This window comes from Miniopterus schreibersii (assembly GCF_964146895.1).
Source record: "Miniopterus schreibersii genome assembly, chromosome: 14".
Lineage (NCBI taxonomy): Eukaryota > Metazoa > Chordata > Mammalia > Chiroptera > Miniopteridae > Miniopterus > Miniopterus schreibersii.
The window spans coordinates 19,959,829-19,982,905 of record NC_138114.1 but is presented as its reverse complement, the minus strand read 5'-3'; the positions used below and the strand labels follow the sequence as shown (position 1 = coordinate 19,982,905).

Below are 23,077 nucleotides of genomic sequence, written 5' to 3'. Positions count from 1 at the left end.
ACATGCCCGGGTTGTGGGCTCGATCAGTGACTCTCTCATCATTGATGGTGCTATCTCTCTCTCTCTCCCTCTCCTTTCCTCTCTGAAATCAATAAAGACATATAAAAAAAATTAAAAAAAAAAAAAAAGAATATTGTAAATACAATTATATTGTAAGCTTTTGAATGCAGATTGAGTTGAATATCTTGTGTGCAGAATTAATTCATTGAGCAAGATGAAGGTAGGCATTTCATGAGGGCAGTTTTTGTTTGCTCTGTAGTCCAGCGCAGGCCTGGACTCGAGAGCGACATCTGTCCTCTGTTTGTTTTCTATTACTCACTGCTAATAATGGCTGTCATTAGAAAGTGGAGAGTTGCCAGGGGCCCTTCAGATGCTTTGTTTAATGAGCCTTCTCTAGAAGAGCTGAGCCTTTCTCCTGGCTTCTTTCTCCTGGCTTCCGTGGAAATGGGAAATGTGGGAAGAAGTCGAAAGTAGGAGGCACCAGCAGCAGGAAGGAAGGTTGAGGCCAAAGTTTTGGAGAGGAAGTTGGAGGGAAGCTCACCACTGCAAAAAGAGGCTGAAGGGAAAATAAAATAAAGTAAAAGCCCAGAGCCCCGGATTAATCTCTAGCTCTGCTGTTCTTTATCTGTGTGACCTTGGAGAAGTCAGCTAACTTTTCTAAGCCTCCATTTCCTCACTGTAAAATGGGCACTATAATCCCCCCCCTACCTGCCTCAGGCTGTCAAGAGGATCGAGTGAAAGGCTTTGGAAACTGCAAAACAACCTTAGGAGTTACAGTGGGCCATTGTCCTCCCCTCCATTATTGTACTCGAATAACTGACTTTGTAAGAATTCTTTGGGAAGGCCCTTCCCAACCAATGGGGCCATTCAGAGGACCCCCACCCATCAGGCCTAAGTGTGTATGACTAACCCTGGAGGAAAGAGTCAGTTTTTCAGAATTCACTGGCATCCCTGTGATGTTGTGGGCAGAGGGAGGCAGATAAAGGGGGAAGCAAAGGCAGGCTGCCTCACCCCACCCCGATACCCCACGCAATGTGGATGACCCCACATTCGGCTGCACTGGCGCCTCTGTGGTGCCTGACTGGACACAGCAGCTCTGAATCGGGGGACCAACCTGAGGCAGAAGGGGATGATAGACCCCCCCTTTGTTATGAGGGCAAGTATTTGGGGGACTCATTCTCTAATAAAGAATATTGAACTTGCACCTCAGGGGGATAGCTCAGTTGGTTGGAGCGTCATCCTGTACACCAAAGAGGTTGTGGGTTTGATGCCCACACCTAGGTTGTGGGTTCTATCCTTGGTCGGGGCACATACAGGAGGCAACTGATTGATATTTCTCTTTCTCTCTCTCTCCTGATTGATGTTTCTCCCTCTCTTTATTTCCCTCCCTCCCTCCCTCCCTCCCTCCCTCCCTCCCTCCCTCCCTCCCTCCCTCCCTCCCTCCCTCCCTCCCTCTCTAAAAAATCAGTAAACATATCTTCAGGTGAGGATCTTTTAAAAAGGATATTGAACTTGGGAGCTTTCTGGTTATAGCTGAAAGAAATCTAACTCCAATTTGTATAAGCAAAAAAGGGTCAGAATTCTAGGTCCATGTAACTGGGAAATCTAGTTGTAAGTTGGCTTCTGTGTTCAGGGAGTCACCTATCTCTTATTCTTTCGGTCTCTGTGTTGGCTTCTTTCGAAGGCCACCTCCCCTCATGGTGGAGACAGCCCAGGCAGCCCCCACCGACACCTCACCAGTGATGGTCTTAGAGAGGGTGATAATTGACAGGTATGGGTCATGTGCCCAACCTGAACCAATCATAGTGGTCAAGATGAGTGACTCTGGATGCTCTTGGGTCACACATTTGTGCCCTGGAGCTGGAGCAGAGGGATCAGCCCCACCCCCAACCTCAAATATAAAACAGGAAGGTAGTTATCTAAAGAGATGCTAGACAGCCAACAAAGTTTACCAGATTTCTTGTAACCCTTACCAGAAGGCATTCCTTGTTGTCCTTTGTGTGGCAGAGAACAGGATGGAACAGACCATGTATCTGACCCAGGCAGTTCTCGCTGAACTAGCAGCAAACCCTTACTAACTGCCCGCTGTGTGTAGGAGTCAGTACCGGGGGAGGGAGAGGGGAAGCATGTTAAATTGCCCTTTCTTTCAAGTTGCTTATCATTCAACTGAGGAAAAAAGGTGATATACCCATAAAAAAACAATGAGCATCACAATATTTGCAAGAATACAAGTGACTAAGAAAAGTGAGGGGCCCTCGCCTTCCCATAGGTGTGACCACAAGCAAGTCATTCAGCTGGTTTGGTCGGAGCTTCCTAATCCATAAACTGAGAAAGGGAGTTAATGTTTGTCCCATATTTCCTGAGCTGCAAATGTGATTTATAGAAGAGATGCCAACTGCCATTTCTTTTAGCACAAACACACCCTGGAATAAGGGTCACTGCTCAGGGAAGGACTGGGAGCTGCACTGGGCTTGACAATGACCCTTTGTAAAATGCCTTCAGGGAAAGCACATCATCTACTCCCACTTCCAGGTGTGTGGAGTGTCCAGTATTTGGCATTGTCCTGATGTGCTGAATTTTCACTCTGATGCCATCCTTGGGATCCTGTCCCCCTGGTCATCCAGGAGGCAGTTAAAAAAAATTTTTTTTTTATTCTCACCTGAGGACATCTTTTCCATTGCTTTTCAGAGAGAGTGGAAGGGGGAGAGAGAGAGAGAGACAGAGACAGACAGACATCGATGTGAGAGAGATACATCGATTGGTTATCTCCCTCAGGCTCCAACCAGGGCGAGCCTGCAACTGAGGTATGTACCCTTGGCCAGGGTCAAACCTGGGACCCTTCTTCTGCGGGTCGCTGCTCTAATCACTGAGCCAAACTGGCCTAGGCCAGGAGGCAGTTTTATCCATTCATTGTAAATTTGGGCTTTGGATTCGAATTCTGGCCCTGCTACTTACTGGTTGTGTGCTTGTCTAAGTTACCTAACCCCTCCAGCCTGTATTTGCACATCTGTAGAATGGGGATCATAATAGTACCTACTTCATAGGGTTGAGAGGGTTCGAAGGAAATGATGCTTATGAAGCACTTAACGACTGGACTGGAGAAAGCTCAAGGAGTGTTAGTGGTAAAATAAAGTGCTTTTGATATTTTAGTAATTTATCCTCCTGAGAGGAGCCACCTCATACCGAATTCAGTTTTTTAACCTTGTGGTAGTGTTTCCCACAAATCTGTGAATTTCCCACAAATCTATGGTCCCTGCTTCCCAGAATTCTCCCTTGGTCTCATTCCTTTCGACCACAGAGGTAATTTAAGACCAGTGGCAGCATGTGGTAGATCCATACAGTAGAATATAATGCAGGCATAACAGGATCACATACTGATCCATGCTGTCCCATAGATGAACCTTGAAGACGTTGTAGGCAAAAGAAGCCAGACCCAACGGACTGCATATTGTATGAGTCTATTGATATGAAATGCCCAGAATAGGGAAATCTATAGAGACTAGTGGTTGTTGTTGGATAACAGGGAGTTGGGAGGAGATGAGAGCGACTGTGAATGGGTGTGGGGTTTCTTTTTGGGGTGATGAAAATTTTCTAAAATTAGATAGTGCTCATGGTTGCACAACTCTGTAAATATACTGAAAACCACTAAACTGTACACTTTAAAATGGGTGAGTTGTATAATATGTGAGTGATTTCTCAATAAGTGTTTATTAAAAAAAAAACCCCAACCAACCAGTGACATAACTGCTTCATGCTTAATGAACAGCATGCAGGGGTGCTGGACTTGAATGAATGATGAACCACCAACCCCTGTGATCAAGCAGCTACCGAGCATTTATTGAGCTGTCCTGGGAATCAAACTCAGGTGCAAAGAATCCTAAGTTGTCCTTCCTCAAGGAACTGAGAAAGAGAAGAACAGAACAGTGATATTGTGTTAGAGTTCTTTGGTTTCTTTACACCCTTGTTAGTTCAAGTATTTGTTGCCAAACACCATTCTGAGATCCAGAAATGGAGCAGTGTGTCAGAACTTACAGCTCGGTGGAATCAAACAGAAAGATGTGCCAGCTTTATAAAAGAGATTGCTTTTAAAAAAAAAAAATTTTTTTTTTAAACAGCCATTACTTATAAAAATAAAATAAATAAAAAAGCTGAAGGGATTTCAAAGAGCCAAAACAATCTTGAAAAAGAAGAAAAACGTTGGAAGACTTCCACTTCCCAGTTTCAAGATTTACTACAAAGCAGCAGTAGTCAAGACAGTGTGGTGCTGGCATAAGGATAGACGTGTAGATCAATGGATCAGAATCGAGAGTGCAGGATGTCAATTTTATCTTAATAAAACTCAATAAATAGTAACCCATATTTAACTTTTTGAGGAACTGCCATTTATTGGGGAAAAGAATAGAGAGTTCAGATGTAAATCCACCCATTTACGGTGATGAGGGTGCTAGACTGTTCAATGAGGGGGAGAATAGTCTTTTCAGCAAATGATGTTGGGCTAATTGTTCACATGCAAAAGAATGAAGTTGGACCTCTTGTCTCATATCATATACAAAAGTTAAGACAAATCAAATGCCTAAATATAAGAGCTAAAACTATAAGACGCTTAGAGGAAACATAGGTGTGAATCTTTGTGACCTTGGATTTGGCAATGGATTCTTAGATAATGACACCAAAAGCACAAAAAACGAAAGAAAAAATAAATTGTACTTCACCAAAATTAAAAACTTTTATACTTTAAAAGTCACCATTAAGAAAGTGAAAAGACAGTTAACTCATACAATGAGTTTATTAGTTGGCTATAAAAGGGAAGGAAGTACTGATATATGCTACGATATGATGAACCTTAAAAATATTTTACTAAATATGTTTTGCTAAGTGTAAGAAAATGTTTGCAAGTCATATATCTGATAGGGACTTTTATCTAGAACATCAAGAACTCTTACAACTCAACATTAAAAAAATAAATAAGACAGTTTTTAAAATGAACCAGGGATCCGAATAGACATTTCTCCAGAGAAAAGGTGCTCATCATCATTAGCCGTCAGAAATATAAATCAAAACAAGAAAAGGTGGATAGTGTCAAATGCTGAGGATGGGAAGAAAGTAGAGCCTTCATATATTGCTGGTGGGAATGTAAAATGGTGCAGCTGCTTTGGAAAACAGTGGCAGGTCCTCAAAAAGTTAAATATAGGCTACCATTTCACATAGCACTTCTACTTCTGGTTATATCCCCAAGGTAAATAAAAATAAATATCCACACAAAAACTTGTGCACAGATATTTATAGCAGTGTTAATCATAATAGACAAAAGTTGTAAACGACCCAAATGTCCATCAACAGATGAATGGGTAAATGAAACGAGGTATATTCATACAGTGGAATATTAGTTGGCTATAAAAGGGAACGAAGTACTGATATATACTACGATATGATGAACCTTAAAAATATTTTGCTAAATATGTCTTGCTAAGTGTAAGAAGTTTGTCACAAAAGGCCACGTATTATGTGATTCCGTTTATATGAAGTGTCCAGCAGAGGCAAATCTATGGAGACAGAGTAGATTAATGGTTACTTAGGGCTGTGGGAGATAAGGGACTTGAGAGGTGATAGTTAAAGGGTACAGGATTTCTTTCTGAGGTGATGAAAATGTTATAAAACTGGTTTATGGCAACGGTTGTGTAACCGAATATACTAAACACCGTTGAATTGTACATTTTTTTTTTTTTTTAAATATATCTTTATTGATTTCAGAGGGAGGAAAGGAGAGGGAGAGAGAGAGAAACATCAATGATGAGAGAGTAATTGATCGAGCCCACAACCCGGGCATGTGCCCTGACCGGGAATCGAACTCTGATCGCCTGGATCCTAGGTCGACGCTCAACCGCTGAGCCACGCCCAGCCGGGCTGAATTGTACACTTTTAATGGATGAATTGTATGGTGTGTGAATTATATCTCAACGGTGCTGTTACCAAAACATGTAATAATGAGACACCCCAAGCAGACCTGTGTTTACTATTATAGGATTGAGGGCTTTGTGGACCACTGGGGCTCAGGATGGAAGGAGTGGCTGTCACCCCCCCACACACACACACACATGATGCTCATTGGGACAGTGGGAATGTCACCTTAGCATCAGAAGTAAAATGAACAGACTTTAACTGATTTTTTTGGGAGCATGTGTGGGGGTAACTAATGAGAAATAGGGTAATGTTTGATGGTGGCTTAATGGTTTGGAATCCTGCCCATGGCCACTGCCCTTGGTGCTATATGGTGGTCTCGGCATATAGTTCCATCATTTTTCACTGTCCTGCTGAGTCTCACCCCAATTACTGCACACATTGGTCCTGGGGGATGTAACTATATCGGGCCATTTTACTCATGTGATCAAGAGGGACATCTGTTAAAAACATCCTTTGGTGGAAACAACCCAAATGTCCACTGACCGATGAATGGATAAACAAAATGTGATATGTACATATAATAGAATATCATCCACCCTCAAGAAGGAATGAAATACTGACACATGCTATAACATGGATGAACTTTTGAGATTTATTTTATTTTTGCTTAATGCCTTCACCTTTTCCACCCGAACCTTTGCAATTTTATACAAAATGAAATAAGCTAGACACCAAAGGATAAATATTGTATGATTTCACTTATGAAATATCTAGAATAGGCAAATTCTTAGAGACAGAAAGTAGAATAGAGGTTACCAGGGATTGGAGGGAGGGGAAATGGGGACTTATTGCTTCATAGTTATAGAGTTTCTGTTTGGGGTGATAAAGTTTTGGAAATAGATAGTGGTGATGATTGCAGAACATTGGGAGTGTACTTGATGCCGCTGAATTGTACACTTAACAATGGTTGCAGTGGTAAATTTTATGTATATTTTACCACAATAAAAAATGTAGAATAAATGGAGCTCTGGCCTAGCCATAATCAGTGCCTGAGCTGACAAGGAAGGAACCCAAGTTACGGGATGATCTCAGAGGTGGGGCTTCTCTGAGTTGAAATGCTATTTTTATTTTTAGTGTGCAGATGGCAGTGCTGTTGTAGATAAAGGGTAAGGAATTAGAGAAAGATGGGGTGGGCTTTGTACATAAGTCAGTACTTTCAGGATGCTGGTCTGGGAGCACGTGTGAGGTTTGTGTGACTCCTGCTTCCTGGTCAGAAATGCTGTGCTGCGGGGGTGGGTGGCCGGACCGTGGGAGAAGTGCAGAGAGTGAGTCCTTCTTGTAAAACTTGGATCTGATGCAATTCTTGTTGTCCTCCTAAACAGAAAAGGGAGATTTCATTGCCCTGGATCTTGGCGGGTCTTCCTTTCGAATTCTGCGGGTGCAAGTGAATCATGAGAAAAACCAGAATGTTCACATGGAGTCTGAGATGTATGACACCCCGGAGAACATCATGCATGGCAGCGGAAGCCAGGTGGGTCCCCGCTCCTTCCAGGTACCAGACCCCACAGCACTGGGGTCCTGAGCCCTGGGAAGCAGTGCATTGTAGGTGCATGTGGAGAGGGACTCCTGGGTGGAAGGGTGTGACCTGAAGAGACCCCACTGCCTGGGTAAACTGGTGGATGAGAGGGGGCTGCAGCGGGAAGGGTGTGAAGAGGGAGGCCCAGCAGCTCTGTTGGATAAAGTCATTCATTTCCCCAGGGATCCTGGGGTTCGTTCCTCAGCACAGGTTTAACAGAGCCATTGGGCCAAAACACCTTTTCCAAGTCACTGGCCTCCTCACCTACTTCACCAAAGGCTCAGGCCTCCTAGGGTGTGGCTTGCATCTGTGGGGCAGCAGGAATTTTAGGTGCAGCTCCAGTGGTAAATCAAGAGATCCTGGCCAGCTGATTTAATAGCCTCCTCTGAGTCATTCACACAGAAAGCAAATAGGGCAGGGCCTTGAGTGGAAAATTACTGTCCCCTCCTCTCTCACTTGGTACCCGAGCCCCACCCACTTCAAGGTCCCCCTGGAAGGGCTCCCTGACTTTGCTGGTCTAGGGGTCATGGCCATGCTCGTGCTCAGAAGGACCCGTCCACTGCGCTCCTGCCTGTCTGATTGCAGTGAGTGGTGGGTCCCTAGCTGGCTAAGGACCCTGTGATCAGGGTTCAGGCAGCCCCCAGTCAGGTTTTCAGCCATGTCTGCTTCCTGTAAGCTCGTACTCCTATGGATGTTTTGGCTCCTCTAGTTTGCAGCTCGCCTCCTGGGTCATGGCCATGGCTGCTTTCCAAGATATGTATTCAGAGATGGCCAAATATTTGCTTTAGGGAGGGTGTGTTCACAGTAAGGTTCATGACTAAGTTCTCCAGAAAACCCATTTATTTTGGGCTAGACTTCGAGATGAGGCCCAGCAGCCACCTCCTCTTGACTCTACTTTGTTTCTAAATTAACATGAGTGGGACTGGTGCAAGCACTCTGCCTTTTTGAGAAAAGGGCTAATCCTGGCCTTTAACCCGCTTCAGGGGGTTTTGGTTAAGAGCTTTTCATATGGTGACACTGTCATTAGAACAGATGAACCATTGTTCAGTCAGCCACTGAATGGGTTGTATCACTCATTGATGGCCCTGCCTGGAGGTTTCCTGGCTTATCCCTCCATTTCTGGGCTGCAGAAACTAATTGTGTGTGTGTAGGAAGGGCATGAAGGCTGCCAGCTGGTAGGGCTCCTAATCCTGCCCCGCGGTTGCTGCATTGCTCCCCCTTGCAGGTGGCTAGCAGCCTTGGGTTGGCATCCTTGCTCTTTCCGTTTGGCAACAGGTACTGACCTGTCACACTCTGTCCCCATGGTCCCTGGGTTGAGCCATCTCTGCCTGCTGCCTTCACTATTGGGACTCCCCCCCCCCCCCCCCCCCCCCCGTGCTGCAGACATTCCTGTGTGCTTTGGGAGGGTTTGTAAATTAAGGGGGTGTCTCCCTCACAGGTACATACTTGCTACGTTCACTTCCACAGTGACTTCCTTCTTACTGCCGCTTCTGGGACCTTGTCTCTCCCAGCTTCTGTCCCCATCTTCTCTGCCCCAGGATCACCTTCTTTCCTGCTGTTTTTTCCTCTGCTTTTTTCAACCAGAAAAAAAGATGATGATGATAATGATGATGTAGTATTATAGTAAATACATAGCATTTGTTATATACAAGTCACTGATATAAGCATTTTATATGGATTAACTCATTAATCGGCACAGGTAGTATTATTCCCATTTCACAGATGAGAAAATTGAGGCTTGATGTTATGTAACCAGCCCTTTGGGTCTCACAGCTCGTAAGTGACAGAGCTGGGATTTAAACTCAGGCAGTCTGGCTCCCATGTTTTACCAACATGGGACATGCTTAGTCTGGGTTTTGTCTTTGTCTTGCTTGTTTTTATTTATTTAAAATTTTTTTGGTGGTGAGGAAATGTGAGGGCTATGGGCAGGGAGGTAGGTCCATGGGGTGAGGGAGAGGGTCGGCAGTTGAAAAATAGGGATAAAACAGGAATCTCTGTTCCAGAAGTTCGGTGTGAAGTTAGAAATAAGTGTTGGGTGATCTATTTTTCTGAGCTCTCTTACAGACCTGTAGAGTATTCTGGAAAACCAAGGGCCCCATTTTGCCCATGAAGCAGCTCAGACTCACAGGCTCTGAACAGTGCTGAATTCTTGGGTTGTGATCTTGTCTTCTGAAATGTGTGGAATTCTTAATAGATTTTTAAACCTTTTGTTTAAAATAACATTGAACTTACAGAAAAGTTTTCAGATAAACACAAAGAACTCCTGTATAACCCTTGATCCAGACTTCCCAATTGTTAACCATTTGCTTCCTCCTTCCCTCTCTCTTTCTACACACACACACACACACACACACACACACACACACACACGGTCTCAAGTTTCAATGCAATTTTAAGCTTTAGTAATTTTGGAAGCATAAATGCAATCTTAAAACATAACTTATTACATTTTGGGGATTTTGAATAAGAAGTGTTTAGGTTTTTATTTTAGTCATTGTTTGCCATCTTCATCAGAGGAACTGAGTCTATGTGTGGGGACTTTTAAAATAACTAGCATGTTGTCAGAAAGGAAAAAATTAATGTTTTTCGGGCTCTAAAGTTTTGAGTGCAGAGAGGCTGGGTAACTTCCTTCCCTGGTTGGTCACAGACATAGTTTGTCTGAGGGTGGCTTCCTGTCTCCTCGAGCCCCTGGATTGTAGATGTCCACAAATCCTGCATTTCCTTCTTAACAGAGCACTTTGGGGTGGTTGTGTTTGGCTCAGCTTGGGGGATCTGGTTGGTGTACCCCATTCATGTGATCCACTCTGTAGCCTTCTCTCCTGATGGCCGAGGGGGAACCTGGGCTTCTGAGTGTGGATGACGTGGGGCGTGCTGATGGACTTAATAGTGGGCTTAAATCTCTGGAAATATAGGTCGCAGGGAGCTTAGCCGGCTCCTCTAGAGAAGGTGGTCATGTGTCCTCAGTTGGGTTGCTGGCTGCAGGCAGAACCTGAGTACTGGTGACTCAGGGACAGAGGCTCCTGCATCCAAATTGACAAGTTTTTCTTTACCTTGGCAGAAAAGTCATACATATATTTTTATTCAGGGGATTTTGGTTAAGAATATATTTTTATTCAGGGGGTTTTGATTTCAGGGAGAGGGAGCGAGAGATAGAGACATCAATGATGACAGTGTCATTGATCAGTTGCCTCCTGCATGCCCCCTGCTGGGGATCGAGCCTGCAACCCTGGGCATGTGCCCTGACTAGGAATTGAACTGCAGTCTCCTGGATCATAGGTTGATGCTCAACCGCTTAGCCACGCTGGCTGGGCAAAAAGTCAGACTTTAGAGCTCAGTCTGGGACATCTGGGGAAAGATGGAGATGGGAATAATGACTTCTGCCCCCCTTTCAAGGATACCCCTGCAAGGAAAGCCTTCAGGCAGATGGCCTTGTCTGGGAGCAGAGCTGGGTCTGCTTCCTGTGACTGTGTGGCATGACGTTGCCGACACTGCCTTCTTTTGGGCTTCAAGAAGCTCCACAGTTGTATCAATTCCATACATAAAGGAGGTCTAATGCTATGGCAGCCACGTGAAGAAGATGGGCGATGTGTGGTACCTAGACCATGGGGGTATAGAGCTAAGAAAAAGGGAAGTTCTTAGTTTGACTTAGCTCTCCTCTGGTCAGAACATATGTGAAACAGTATGGTCAGCTCTGGGTACATTTTAGACATGAGGGGAGGGATTAGATCCAAAAAGATTGCCTTAAAGGTGGTGAGCCTCCCAAAACTGGCAGTCTTCTTTCAGAAGCCGGGGAAGCAGTGTTCAGGGTTCTTTGTAGTCGATCCTAAGATGTGTGTGCATATCCCAGGCAGTGTGTTGTGGAGCAGGCAAGCTTAAATTGCATTCCACTAAATAAATTATGATATGTTCACCTCATAGAATCCTATGTAGTAGTGAGAATGAACAGTCTACAAAGGCACACAACAGGTGGATGACTCATACACATAACAGAGTGAAAGAAGACATTCCTCAGAGAGTGCACAATGTCATTCCATTCGTATAGTAGGCAGGTAAAACCAGTCGAGAGTTAGAGGTCAGGGTGACTTGCGATTGCCCTGATAGCATTGTGTTTCTTGATCTGGGTGCTGGTGACACAGGTGGGTGCAGCTTGTGAGAACCTAGTAACCTCTGCACTTAGGATGTGTGTACTATTTTGGGGGGATGCCTATTGTTCTTCAGGAAAAAGTAAAAATATAGTAGTCTGAAGATTGCTGAATCACTCAGGTGGGCTAGCAACTGTGCAACTGCTCATGGAGCTTCTGGAATTTGCAGATGGATGTAGATAGAGACATCTGGGGGAAATGGAGATGGGAGTAATGACTTCTGAGAAGGGGTCAGATAGCAACTCCACCTGGGTGGCTGAGGGAGACTATGATATAGAGGGATGAGCTGATTTTCTATTATTTTTAATTAATTAAAATTTTGAAAATTATTAATTGAGTTCACTATTTAATATTTAAAGATATTTTTAATATTTTTAACTGTCAGTACCCTCATAATACATACTAGTGACTGCTGAGGCGCCAGTTCTATTGGAAGGGTTTGAAAAGCCGCCCAAGCTGCGCTGGCCCACTGGGCAGGCTGTGTGAAGGGATTCGTCTCTCCCATTGACACTCGCAGTGGCTTTTCAAGAAAGGCCTCAGGCTGCCATGTCGTTTACGTTTTTCCTGAGATGCTTTTCTCCCTCTTGACTATTCTCTCATCCTTCCTCCAGCTTTTCGATCATGTGGCTGAGTGCCTGGGAGACTTCATGGAGAAAAAAAAAATCAAGGACAAGAATCTGCCCGTGGGGCTCACGTTTTCTTTCCCTTGCCGGCAGTCCCGGATAGACGAGGTAAGGGCGTTCTGGGGCTGCCCCGCTCCGTAGGAGCCCCAACTGGAAAAGCGGGTGGGCCCCTTTTCTCGACCACGTTTCCCTTTTGTTTATGGATTGGCCTGCGTGTCTTACAGATTTTTAGAAACTTTTTATTTTTATTGATTTTTTTTTTTTTTAAGGGAAAGCAAAAGCTTATTGAAGGAGAACAGAGACAAAAAGCTCCTTCCACAGTGAGGGGGTCCCAAATGGACAGCCCTAGAAACTTTTTAGGAATGAATGTAAAGTAATGATATTATATTTATTTTTCAATTACGCTAGTTATTTATGTATTTTTGGAAAAGAATCATGGTATTTGTGGCCATCAGGTGGAGAGAACCGTGTATTAAATTCAAGCAAGTGAAGGTAGAAGAAAAAATGCCCTTCACACACACACGTGCCCTTCACAGTTAACACACATAATCTTCAAACACCCCCATGAGTGAAGTGCTTATGATCCCCACTGTACAGATGAGGAAATTGAGGCTCAGAGAGGTGTTAAGAACCTGCCCAAGGCCATCCAACCAGGAAGCAGCCGAGTCTTGGTGGTAACCAGTCTGCTGTTCTGCAGAACAGGCCCATTTGGGCCCATGCCCCCTCCACACTTCTGGGCAATATCCCTGTACCTCTTTTTCAGTAGGGTAAGTGCCCTTTCTTGTGCTCTGCTTCATGCCACTGGGGCCCTTACATCTGTGTAATCACATAATTGTCAGAGCAACAAGCGGCCTGAGAGTTCAGTAGGCAAAGCCCCTACCCTCATCAAGGTCACAGGGCTTATTAATAGCAGATCTAGGACAAGAATACCAGGCCCTACCTCCCACCTAGGGGACCCTCACCAGTAACACACACACACACACACACACACACACACACACACACACACACACACATTTAAAGGCCTCTAAGATGTTGCCATCTCCTCTTTTCTCTCTCTGGTATCTGATATTGCTATACCTCTAAGGTGTTCCAAGGTGTTAGCCTCTAGGATGTCTTCCCAAACCTTTCACAAAGCCTGTTGTTGGTACTACATTTCACTTGGCTTTTGAGAACTGAAATGTGACATTCACACTGCCTGGGCAAAGACAGTGTGGGACACCCCTTTCCTACCAGGAGAGGTGGGAATGAAGCCACAAGTGCTCGATGTTGTTCATTCATTAGCAGCTGTTGACCAAGTGCCTTCCCGTGTGGGCTGTGCTAGGCCCTAGGAGAGACCACAAGCATAGTCTCCAGGGAAGAAGGCATTGTAGGAGTGGGGAGGGAACGTCCTCAACTGTGTGGGCTGTGCTAAGCCCTAGGAGAGACCCAAGCATAGTCTCCAGGGAAGAAGGCATTGTAGGAGTGGGGAGGGAACATCCTTAAGGCCATAAGATCCTCCTCGCAGGGTAGAGCAGTTAAGCCTGGCAGAGGGGCATTGTGGGCAGAGAAGGAGCCAAAGTCGGGGGCCACACCAGCAGGCCTTGACACCCTCAGGGAGGGCTTCCTAGGCTGGACTGTGGGACCTGCCAGGAAATGAGTGGATTACAGGCTCTAATAACCCACCCATGGGTCTTGTGTCCACTCAAGGCTGCCTGGAAGCCTTCAAAATTGTCCAAATCTAAACTGGCTGCCTTACTCCACACACAGGCAAAGTGCCCCTCAGAGGAGTTATGGGAACTGCCTGCAAGGAAATGAGCAGAACTGGGGGACTAGGACCTGGTCTCCTGATTTCCAACCCCATGCTCTTTCTACAATACCATGTTCTCGGAGTTCGTTTTGGAAGGTGTGTTGAGACGAAGAAAATAGTGTCCAGGAGCTTTTGGAATGTCTGGTTCAGCTGCGGGCTGCTGCTGAGCGAAGAACCATAAATTACCGCCAAGTACTCGCCCTTCCATACATGCTACAGGCTGTGTGGCTTGCACAGTGAGCCAGGCAGCCCATGTCATGCACAACCCCCCGCCCTCCCCGCCCCAGACTGAGGGGCCTGAACAGCAGCTCTTCCCAACCCTGCCACGTTACTTATAGTGATTTTCTCTATTCAGAGAAAAACAGTCAAAAAGAAACAATCATTTTTCTTCTCTAGTATCTTTGATTAAAAAAAATACAAAAGCAATATGGGAAACTATTTAAATAAAACAAAAAGGTAAAGCAAAAAGTAAAATTTCTACCCTTCCACGTTCCCAAGTGAATAACCATTGGATTTCTATCCTTCTTGAGGTTTCTCCGTTAATATACAAACAGAAATGGGTCATATTGTAGAAATAGTGGAGTCGCTGCTTTCAAATGGCAGTTAAGTTCCAAAGTTGGGAAAGAGACATAAATCCTTTGCAAAGAGTCCATATTTTCCGTAAATCTCCAGGACCTGCCTCTTTGGAGCTCATTAGCCTAGAGTTAGCTCAGCATTTTCCCTTCTCTGTTGGCTCCTGCTTTCTTTCCTTGGGCCTATGGAAGTGAGGTTTGTTTTCAGAGTGAGGAAGGTGATGAGGTAATAGCTGCATTTCCCCTGTTTGCTTTTTAAATGAAGTCTGGCTGTGCAGTTGACATCCAGTTAGATTTGCACACCGTGTAACACTGCTGCCGTGGCTGCAGCATTGTCCCATGGCAGCCACCAGAGAAATCCACCACGTAGGTGGACGAGCAGGAAACGGGACAGCCTGGTCCTGTTACCCAGTGTGGTCTGAAGCCAGCCACTTGGTCCCTCTGGGCCTCTGCTTTGTCGTTGTCCTTGAGCAGCCTCCCCAAGGGCCTGGGGGTTCTGGAGGCCTCCCAGCCTTCTTTGTCCTACCGCACCCCTCTGCTCTCCTTTGCAGGGCGTTCTGATCACCTGGACAAAGCGATTTAAAGCGAGCGGAGTGGAGGGAGCGGATGTGGTGAAGCTGCTTAACAAAGCCATCAAAAAGCGCGGGGTAACTTCTCTCTAGGCCACGCGGAGGTGTGGGGATGTGGGGAGAAAGCTGGGTTCTAAAACACACCAAGGCCCTTTTGGAGGTTGGGGGGGCAGTAGTGCATGGCCTCCTTCTGATAGAGGAGGGCTGGGCTGTGCAGGGAACCGGCATGGTCGGTGCAGCCTGCGGTGGTGGGAAGCAGGGCAGTCAGCACATGGGTGCAGTGGGGTGATTTGCAGAGGGCTGTGGCTCTGTGTATAAATCCGACTCTGAAAAGAATCTTAAGCCAGATAATTAAGGGGACTGTGCAATTCCATAACTTAATCACGGCACTCAATCTGGTTAATGCGAGTGCCAGCAGTGACGAAAGCAGCCCCACCTCCAGGAGCAATGGTGGTCATGAAAACCACTCTCTCTTTAAGGCTGTGATCTCTGCTCCCACGTGTGGATGGTGACACCCTGTTATCTGTCCCCAGGATTATGATGCCAACATCGTGGCCGTGGTGAATGACACGGTGGGGACCATGATGACTTGTGGTTATGACGACCAGCATTGTGAAGTTGGCCTCATCATTGGTAATTTCCACCTGTTTCCATGTCCCTTCCTTTAGCCGGTGTTTCCAGAAGGCACAGCCTCCTCTCTGTGACTTCATGTGATCACAGCTTTGATCTCATCTCTCTCTCTCTCCAAGGCACTGGCACCAACGCGTGCTACATGGAGGAACTGAGGCACATTGAACTGGTGGAAGGTGACGAGGGGCGGATGTGCATCAACACTGAGTGGGGGGCCTTCGGGGACGATGGAGCCCTGGAAGACATCCGCACGGAGTTTGACCGCGAGATAGACCGGGGATCTCTTAACCCTGGAAAACAGCTGTGAGTCCCACCCACCTTTCCTTACTAATCATCTCTATGACTCAGGGAATACTAAACATAAGATTTGGGATGGGAGATGAAAGGGGAAGAAAGCTGAGTGCTCACAAAGGGAAAAGCCCATCAGATTTGCATTACCTTTTTCTCCTTTGGAGAAAGACACAGCTGTGGGGTCTGCAGACTCTGAGATTCTGGCTCAGGGTTGCACAGTGGCTGTTCCAATAAGTACTTGGGTTGGCAACTGGGCAAGCAGGACTCAGAAAGGCCCTCTCCTGCCGGGGATCCGCAACACAGCTGTGGCTGGGACGGTCCTCTCTGTTGCTGTCTGGTCCTGTCAGGAGCAGGAACAATGAGAACTGTGTTTCCCTGTACCCATGTTGACGGATGAGGGAGGGCCCAGTGCTCAGGTGCGGTAGTATCCTTGGCTTCCGGGCCTGCCTCTGAATGGAACAGATTGTTTTGCTGTGTCACAGCCAGCTCTGGGTGTGCCAGCTGGGCTCTCAGAGGACAGGCCAGCTGCCCGGATGTGGACCTGCCTCTTTGGTCTGTCCTGCTCAGGGCTTTCTCCCGGCCCCTGGTCAGCAGACTCAGGCTTGAGTCTGGCTCAGACATGGCATTGAACCCCCGTTTGCGGCAGCCTCTCCCCTATAGCCCTGGCATCAGAATGGCTGCTGCAGTTACAGAGTCCACACCTCACATCACACCTCTCAAGGGAGGCAAGAGGGGGGTTCACTCTGTGATAGGCCTGTGGCTGAATGTGCCTGGAAGCAGAGATGAGCTGCTTGCTTTAAGCTACTCAGCCATCCCCTGGAGTTGAGGGAGAGGTTAGTGGGGGGAGAAGTGGGTTCCTCAAAGCAAGTTCTTCTTGGTCCTTTTGGCTGGAGAGGGAGAACATGAATGCCAAGGAGGTGACCAGTGACAGGGGTCCCATGGGAATGGCTGCATTTCAGCCCTGTCATCTACTCGGCATTCCCTCCGAGAAGACATGTACCCTTCTGAACTGGGAAATGGAGAGGATGCTCCCTGGCCACCTCCTTCCCGCAGGCCTGGGCGATCTCCCTGAGAGAGCGATGGGGATGAAAGCCCTTTTAAAAAGTATAGCATTACCTGGCCGGGTGTGGCTCAGTGGTTGAGATTCGACCTAGGATCCAGGAAATCGAGGTTCATGTGCCGGCCAGGGCACATGCCTGGGTTGCGGGCTGCAGCCAATCAATGACTCTCTCATCATTGATGTTTCTCCCTCTCTCTCCCCCTCTCCCTTCCTCTCTCTGAAATCAATAAAGATATATATATATTTTTTAAAAAGTACAGCATCAAGTTTTGTAGGAGATTATCATATTTTGCTCATTTCTAAATCCTGATGTTTCCCCCGACTGCAGGCAGCCTTCCCTGCCTGCTCCTGGGGTACTCTCCTCCTGTTGCCCACCCTGGGGATAGGTGTGGGGTCCCCTTGCTTAATCACACAAGTGTGTGGTCTCACCTGCTAGCGAGGCTTTGAGCTCGTGAGAGGTGAGGCCTTATCTCCTTCTGTATCTGTCCCACTCTTCATGAGTTGCCCCAGTGGTAGATACGTAAGAAGGACCTGACAAGTGCTGGGTGCTTTTCTCCTGCAGGTTTGAGAAGATGGTCAGTGGCATGTACCTGGGGGAGCTGGTTCGACTGATCCTGGTCAAGATGGCCAAGGAGGGCCTTTTATTTGAAGGGCGGATCACCCCAGAGCTGCTCACCAGAGGAAAGTTTAACACCCTTGATGTGTCAGCCATTGAAAGGTAGGTGCCACCTCTTGAAGTTTTAATGGGGGGGTGAGGGGGGCAGAAGAGTGACAGGTCCCTTGTTATCACTTGAGTCCTGGTTTGGTGGGCTTCTCCCTCAAGAGTGCCAGGGCTTCCTGGGTCCATCTGTCGTCTCTTAGCTGCCCTGTCCTGGGCTGGTCTCCCTGCAGGTACCTGGTGTCAGCTCATTAAAGAATGTTCTAGTCAGCAGCATATGATTCATGGATGATGTAGGTACAGAAACAGCCTCTTGTCCTTCGCTCCGACCCTCTTCTCTCCCCTTCCCCTGAACAGGGTGAGATTAGAGATGATCCTAGTGGTGAACTAGGAGCTGGCTGAGCCTGGGCCCTGGATTTGTAATTCCTCCTTGGGATATCAGGACCTTCTCCAGACTATGTTCCAGGGAACCCCAGTGATTCAAGATAATTAGGTGTTCCTGAAGAAAGGGTTTTGTGGCCAATAGGATTAGGAAATACTGCATATTTATCCTTCCTTTAGAGATTTATAGTATTATTAGCATATTAAAGAAGACCCAGTTTGGTTAACAGCCAGAAGAAGTGTTCCCTTTGAGGAACATTGGTCAGTACATGAGACAGGACAGATAGACACAGAAGGACAGAGTCCAGCCAGCAACCTGACTGCTACCTTTCGGCCTCAACATAAGAAACCCAGACTTCTTGCCGAGACTGTTATTTGCAGGCCTTCACCCTGAAGGAAGAAGGTGAACTTGACCCTGTGGCAGTTTGCTATAGGTGGGCGCCCCTGAGTCTAAAGGACTCGGGTCTTGTGGCTGGTTTCTGTGTTTCGCCAGGTTCAGTTCCTGGTTCGGGAGACTCCATATAGCCATGGGGTGCCACCAGCTCGGGGCTAGAAGTGCCCTTTCATTTCTGAACAAAGTGGTCATTCCCGCTGCTTCTGCTGTGGTCCTGAAAACTCGGAGAGAGCCAGCAGCTTCACAACTCCAGCTCCTGGGGGAGGATGCGCATCAGCTGTCTTTGTGGTTAGAGGAGGCTGAAGGAAGTGGAAAGGGGTGTATCTGGACCCGCTATTCCGTCCTATGATATGATGTACTGGTGTTTGTCCTAGGATCACTCTCCTTCAGGAGTGATAGGTGCAGAGCTGCAGTAAGCAGGGAGCATGGGACCAAGCTTCCAGCCATCTTCTCAAGTCTCCTGTTCCGCTGCTGGGAAGGGAAGGGCTTGTCTTCAGGGTCACTGACAAAGGCAGGAAATGCCTGCCTTCCTCTTGGCCTTTGTCTGGTGTTGGCTCTTTGGTGACCAAGAAACAAAAACCCACTTGAACTCTAGCTCAAGAAAGCATGTATATTGTAAGAAAGGCTATCTCAAAAAATGCCTATGAAAAACATGGCTGTACAGATGTTAGAAGCATTCTCTTTAAAATCAGGAGCAAGACAGTCTCACTGTTTTTGTTCAGCATTGCCCTGGAGTCTTAGATAATGTTTTCAAGAATAAGAAAGAGAAAAAGAAAAAGAAATTACAGGCATAAGAATAAAAAAGAAAAGAAAAGAAGGAAGTCTATCTAGAGAAGTGAGTAGGATAACAGGAGAGGTTAGGAAGATGCCCGGAGAGAAGACACAAAAGTCAATTATATTTCTATACATTGGCAATCATGAAAATGGTTATATATGTTTAAAATAAATTGCAAGGATAGTACAGAGTAGGCCCACGATTCCTCATGTAGTTTTCCCCATTGTTAACATCTTACTTTACTATGGTACATTAAAGAAAAAAAGAGAAATATATATTTATATACACACATATACATTTTTAAAAAAGACACCGTCTATAATAGTAACAAAACTATAAAGTACCTTGTAATGAATTCAACAACAGATACACAAAGCATGTGTGCAGAAAATTCAGATTGGACTGGAAAACATCAAGGAAGAATGTTTAAGCATCTAGGAGCAACTCACAGCCTGGAAAAGCAGGAGATTCCCCCAGGCCTGCTGAGCCCCAAGCCCCGGGGCGGAAGCAGCTGTTTCTCCACCTGTTCAGAGGCCGTGTGGTCTCGCCTCCCTGCTCCTTTCCATGTGCGTGTCATAACCCGGCATAGTACAGTGTTTCACAGTACTCTGTGGTGTTTCTTTTTTTTTTTTTTAAATATATCTTTATTGATTTCAGAGAGAGGAAGGGAGAGGGAGAGACAGAGATAGGAACATCAATGATGATAGAGTCATTGATTAGCTGCCTCCTGCACGCCTCCTGCTGGGATCGAGCCCGAAACCCAGGCATGTGCCCTGACTGGGAATCAAACCTCGATTTCCTGGATCCTAGGTCGATGTACAACCGCTGAGCTACACCTGGTGGCACTACATGGTGTTTCTTATGGAGGAAACCCCTTCTCACACTCTTTTCAGGCGTTTTACTGTCTTCCTACCTTGCCACACACACCTGGGGAATGGCGTCGGCCTTTCCAGGGCCTTTGACCCTCAGAGCTTTGCACTGCCTGATGAGGTCCTTCACTCACGAGTCCTGGCCTCTGACTCCGCAGGAATAAGGAAGGCCTCAACAATGCCAAAGAAATTCTGACCCGCCTGGGAGTGGAGCCATCCGATGACGACTGTGTTGCGGTCCAACACGTGTGCACCATCGTCTCATTCCGCTCTGCCAACCTGGTGGCTGCAACACTGAGTGCCATCTTGACTCGCCTTCGCGATAACAAGGGCGTCCCCAGGCTGCGGACCACGGTTGGTGTCGACGGGTCTCTTTACAAGACGCACCCACAGTGAGTCTGCCCTTCGCTATAATTGGCACGCAGTACCCGTCTGGGCTAAGGACCCGCTCCAGAGGTCAGGCTTTTGCACCCAGTGAAAGTGTTCTTGGCAGACAGGACAATGCCTAGTCCTGGGCAGAAAGGTCAGAGCTGCCCGCTTGGGAAGCGTCTGGCCCTCGGCCGTTTCTCGCAGGTGTTGCTGCTGCACCGCACCGTCGTCTCTCCTCATTTCACAAGGCTTGTTCGAGATTTCTTTAGCTGCTGGCGGTGCTGGGCAGTGTCTGTAGCCTCAATTCTCTTGCTTGTCCTCATTTCATCAGGGACCTTTATCCTTATTGTAGTTTGGGTCATAGGTACAGCGCCCTCATTCCTTTAAAATCCCCTCAGATGTTACCTTTTTAAATGGGCACTTGTTGACATTTTGCATCTGAGAGGCAGAGGGAGGTGTAAGCTGTGAGTAGTCCCCACTGATGGTGAGGAATCATCCCCTGCTGCCTTCTTGTCTGTTGGATGCCTTAGCTTCCAAAGCCTTCTCTGGCACTGAGAACATGGCTTTACCCTTTTAAAAGGCCGAAGGTGAATTCTGAGTCTTTATATACTAGGTTTGAACAATGACTACCTATGACGTACTTTCTGTTTAGGATCTCAGATGTTTTTCCCGCTGGATAGATAGTGTGCATGCAAAGTGGCCTGGCAGGTAGATACTGAACCTTCACACCCAGTTCTAGTGACAGTTAAACGAACACTGACTTAAGTGGAAATAGTTAATGTATTGCTGAGGGGACAGGCTTTGTGCAAGTTAGATATTATTATCTGTCAGGGTCCTAATTTTATTTCTTTGTATTTTTAAGTATTTGTAAATGCTTGACAATGAAACTAGTCATCTGGGGTGTGGGGGGAGGATTTCTTGTCAGATTTTTAGACAAGAGAGCTTAGAGATTGGCAACATCACATTAAACAAAAATTTTTTAATTGTAGTTAAAAACAGATAATATAAAATTTACTATCCTAGACCATTTTTGAGTGTACAGTTCAGTAGTATGAAGTACATTCACGCTGTTGAACAACAGTTACCACCAGCTGTCTCCAGAGCTCTTTATCTGCGACATCACGTTTAAAACATAACTTTGGTTAAATGTTTCTTATTTCAGAAGTGACATATGTTTGATATAGAAACTTGAGGCAATTAAAAAAATTACACAGAGAATAGAAGTCATTTTTAATCCCACCCCCTGGAGTTGACCACTTAAGTTAATATTTCGGGATTCCGGTTTCCCTGTTTCCTTTGGCATTCAGCCTTCCATACTGACAGCGGACCACAGGCTCTGAGAAAGTTCTGTGTCTCAGTGAGTCCTGCCTAAAGCCCTCTGCTAGCCACTGAGTCATGTTCAGACTCTTGGGGGCAGAAGGAAGGGACCAAGCGAAAATAAAAAGCAAGAGTGATTATTTATTGAGCCCTTTTTCTCAGTTCCAGTTACTAATCTGAGCATTTAATGGACTCATTTGGTTCCCAGCACATCACCGCTGGCCAGATACTGTCGTCCCCGTGGCCTCCAGGGCTCAGCCCGGGCGCCAGGCCCCTGCTGTGGAGGTGGCGGGGCTCACTCGCACCCTCTCACCTGACTGCCCGGCCCTGGGCTCTGAGCGGTGGGCCGTCTTATCTCCTTGTCGCGGTCGAGGACAACATCCCTTTGGACCGTGTATTTCCAAATTCCATACTCATGTAATAATGAGGATCCTCTGTTCAGGGGTCACTGTGGACGATGTTGCTTTTCTTTTTCACTTGTCTGCGTTCGTTAGCTTTCCTACAGTGTAAGACTTGTATAATGAAACAGGCAAGTGTCAAGAACGGAATTGAAGTGTGACAAAAGAAAGGAAGGGGTGCGGGGGGTTCTTGATACATGGCTCAGTCCAGCGGTTGTGCCCCTGCCCCACCAGGTATTCCCGACGTTTCCACAAGACGCTGAGGCGCTTGGTGCCCGACTCCGATGTGCGTTTCCTCCTCTCGGAGAGTGGCAGTGCCAAGGGCGCAGCCATGGTGACTGCTGTGGCCCACCGCCTGGCCGAGCAGCACCGGCAGATAGAGGAGACCCTGTCCCACTTCCGCCTCACCAAGGAGATGCTGCTGGAGGTCAAGAAGAGGATGCGGACGGAGATGGACCTGGGGCTGAGGAAGGCGACCAACAACAAGGCTGTGGTCAAGATGCTGCCCTCCTTCGTCAGGAGCACTCCCGACGGGACTGGTGAGGGCCTCTGCCGGGGGCCGACGTGCCCCTCCCGCTTCCCATACCAGTGACCACGTCCCGGTGGGGCAACGGGGAGCTCTGCGTCCCCGGCGGATGCGTTTGCACTGGGTTCGCATGGTTTTGACAAGAGCTGGACACTCACTCAAAGCCTCTTTTCCATGTTTACCACTGACTTGCCCACATGTGACTGGAACCACAGCCCTGCTAGGGATTAGAAAGTG

The 23,077-nt window shown here is 46.8% G+C and overlaps 1 protein-coding gene and 1 pseudogene across 2 annotated transcripts in view; one reads left to right on the top strand and one right to left on the bottom strand.

Annotated features, from left to right (window-relative positions):
• The window catches only part of LOC308567311 (small ribosomal subunit protein uS2-like), a 558,798-nt pseudogene that overhangs the window by 414,194 nt on the left and 121,527 nt on the right, over positions 1 to 23,077 (bottom strand). The gene's annotated exons all lie outside the window — the stretch shown is intronic.
• Positions 1 to 23,077, top strand: part of HK1 (hexokinase 1) — a 59,793-nt gene that overhangs the window by 22,263 nt on the left and 14,453 nt on the right. The window contains exons 3-10 of the mRNA XM_081158594.1: positions 7,284 to 7,432; positions 12,231 to 12,350; positions 15,155 to 15,250; positions 15,706 to 15,805; positions 15,922 to 16,105; positions 17,716 to 17,871; positions 20,389 to 20,622; positions 22,549 to 22,853. Of these exons, the coding sequence (XP_081014720.1) occupies positions 7,284 to 7,432; positions 12,231 to 12,350; positions 15,155 to 15,250; positions 15,706 to 15,805; positions 15,922 to 16,105; positions 17,716 to 17,871; positions 20,389 to 20,622; positions 22,549 to 22,853 (1,344 nt within the window). The remainder of the gene's footprint in view (positions 1 to 7,283; positions 7,433 to 12,230; positions 12,351 to 15,154; positions 15,251 to 15,705; positions 15,806 to 15,921; positions 16,106 to 17,715; positions 17,872 to 20,388; positions 20,623 to 22,548; positions 22,854 to 23,077) is intronic.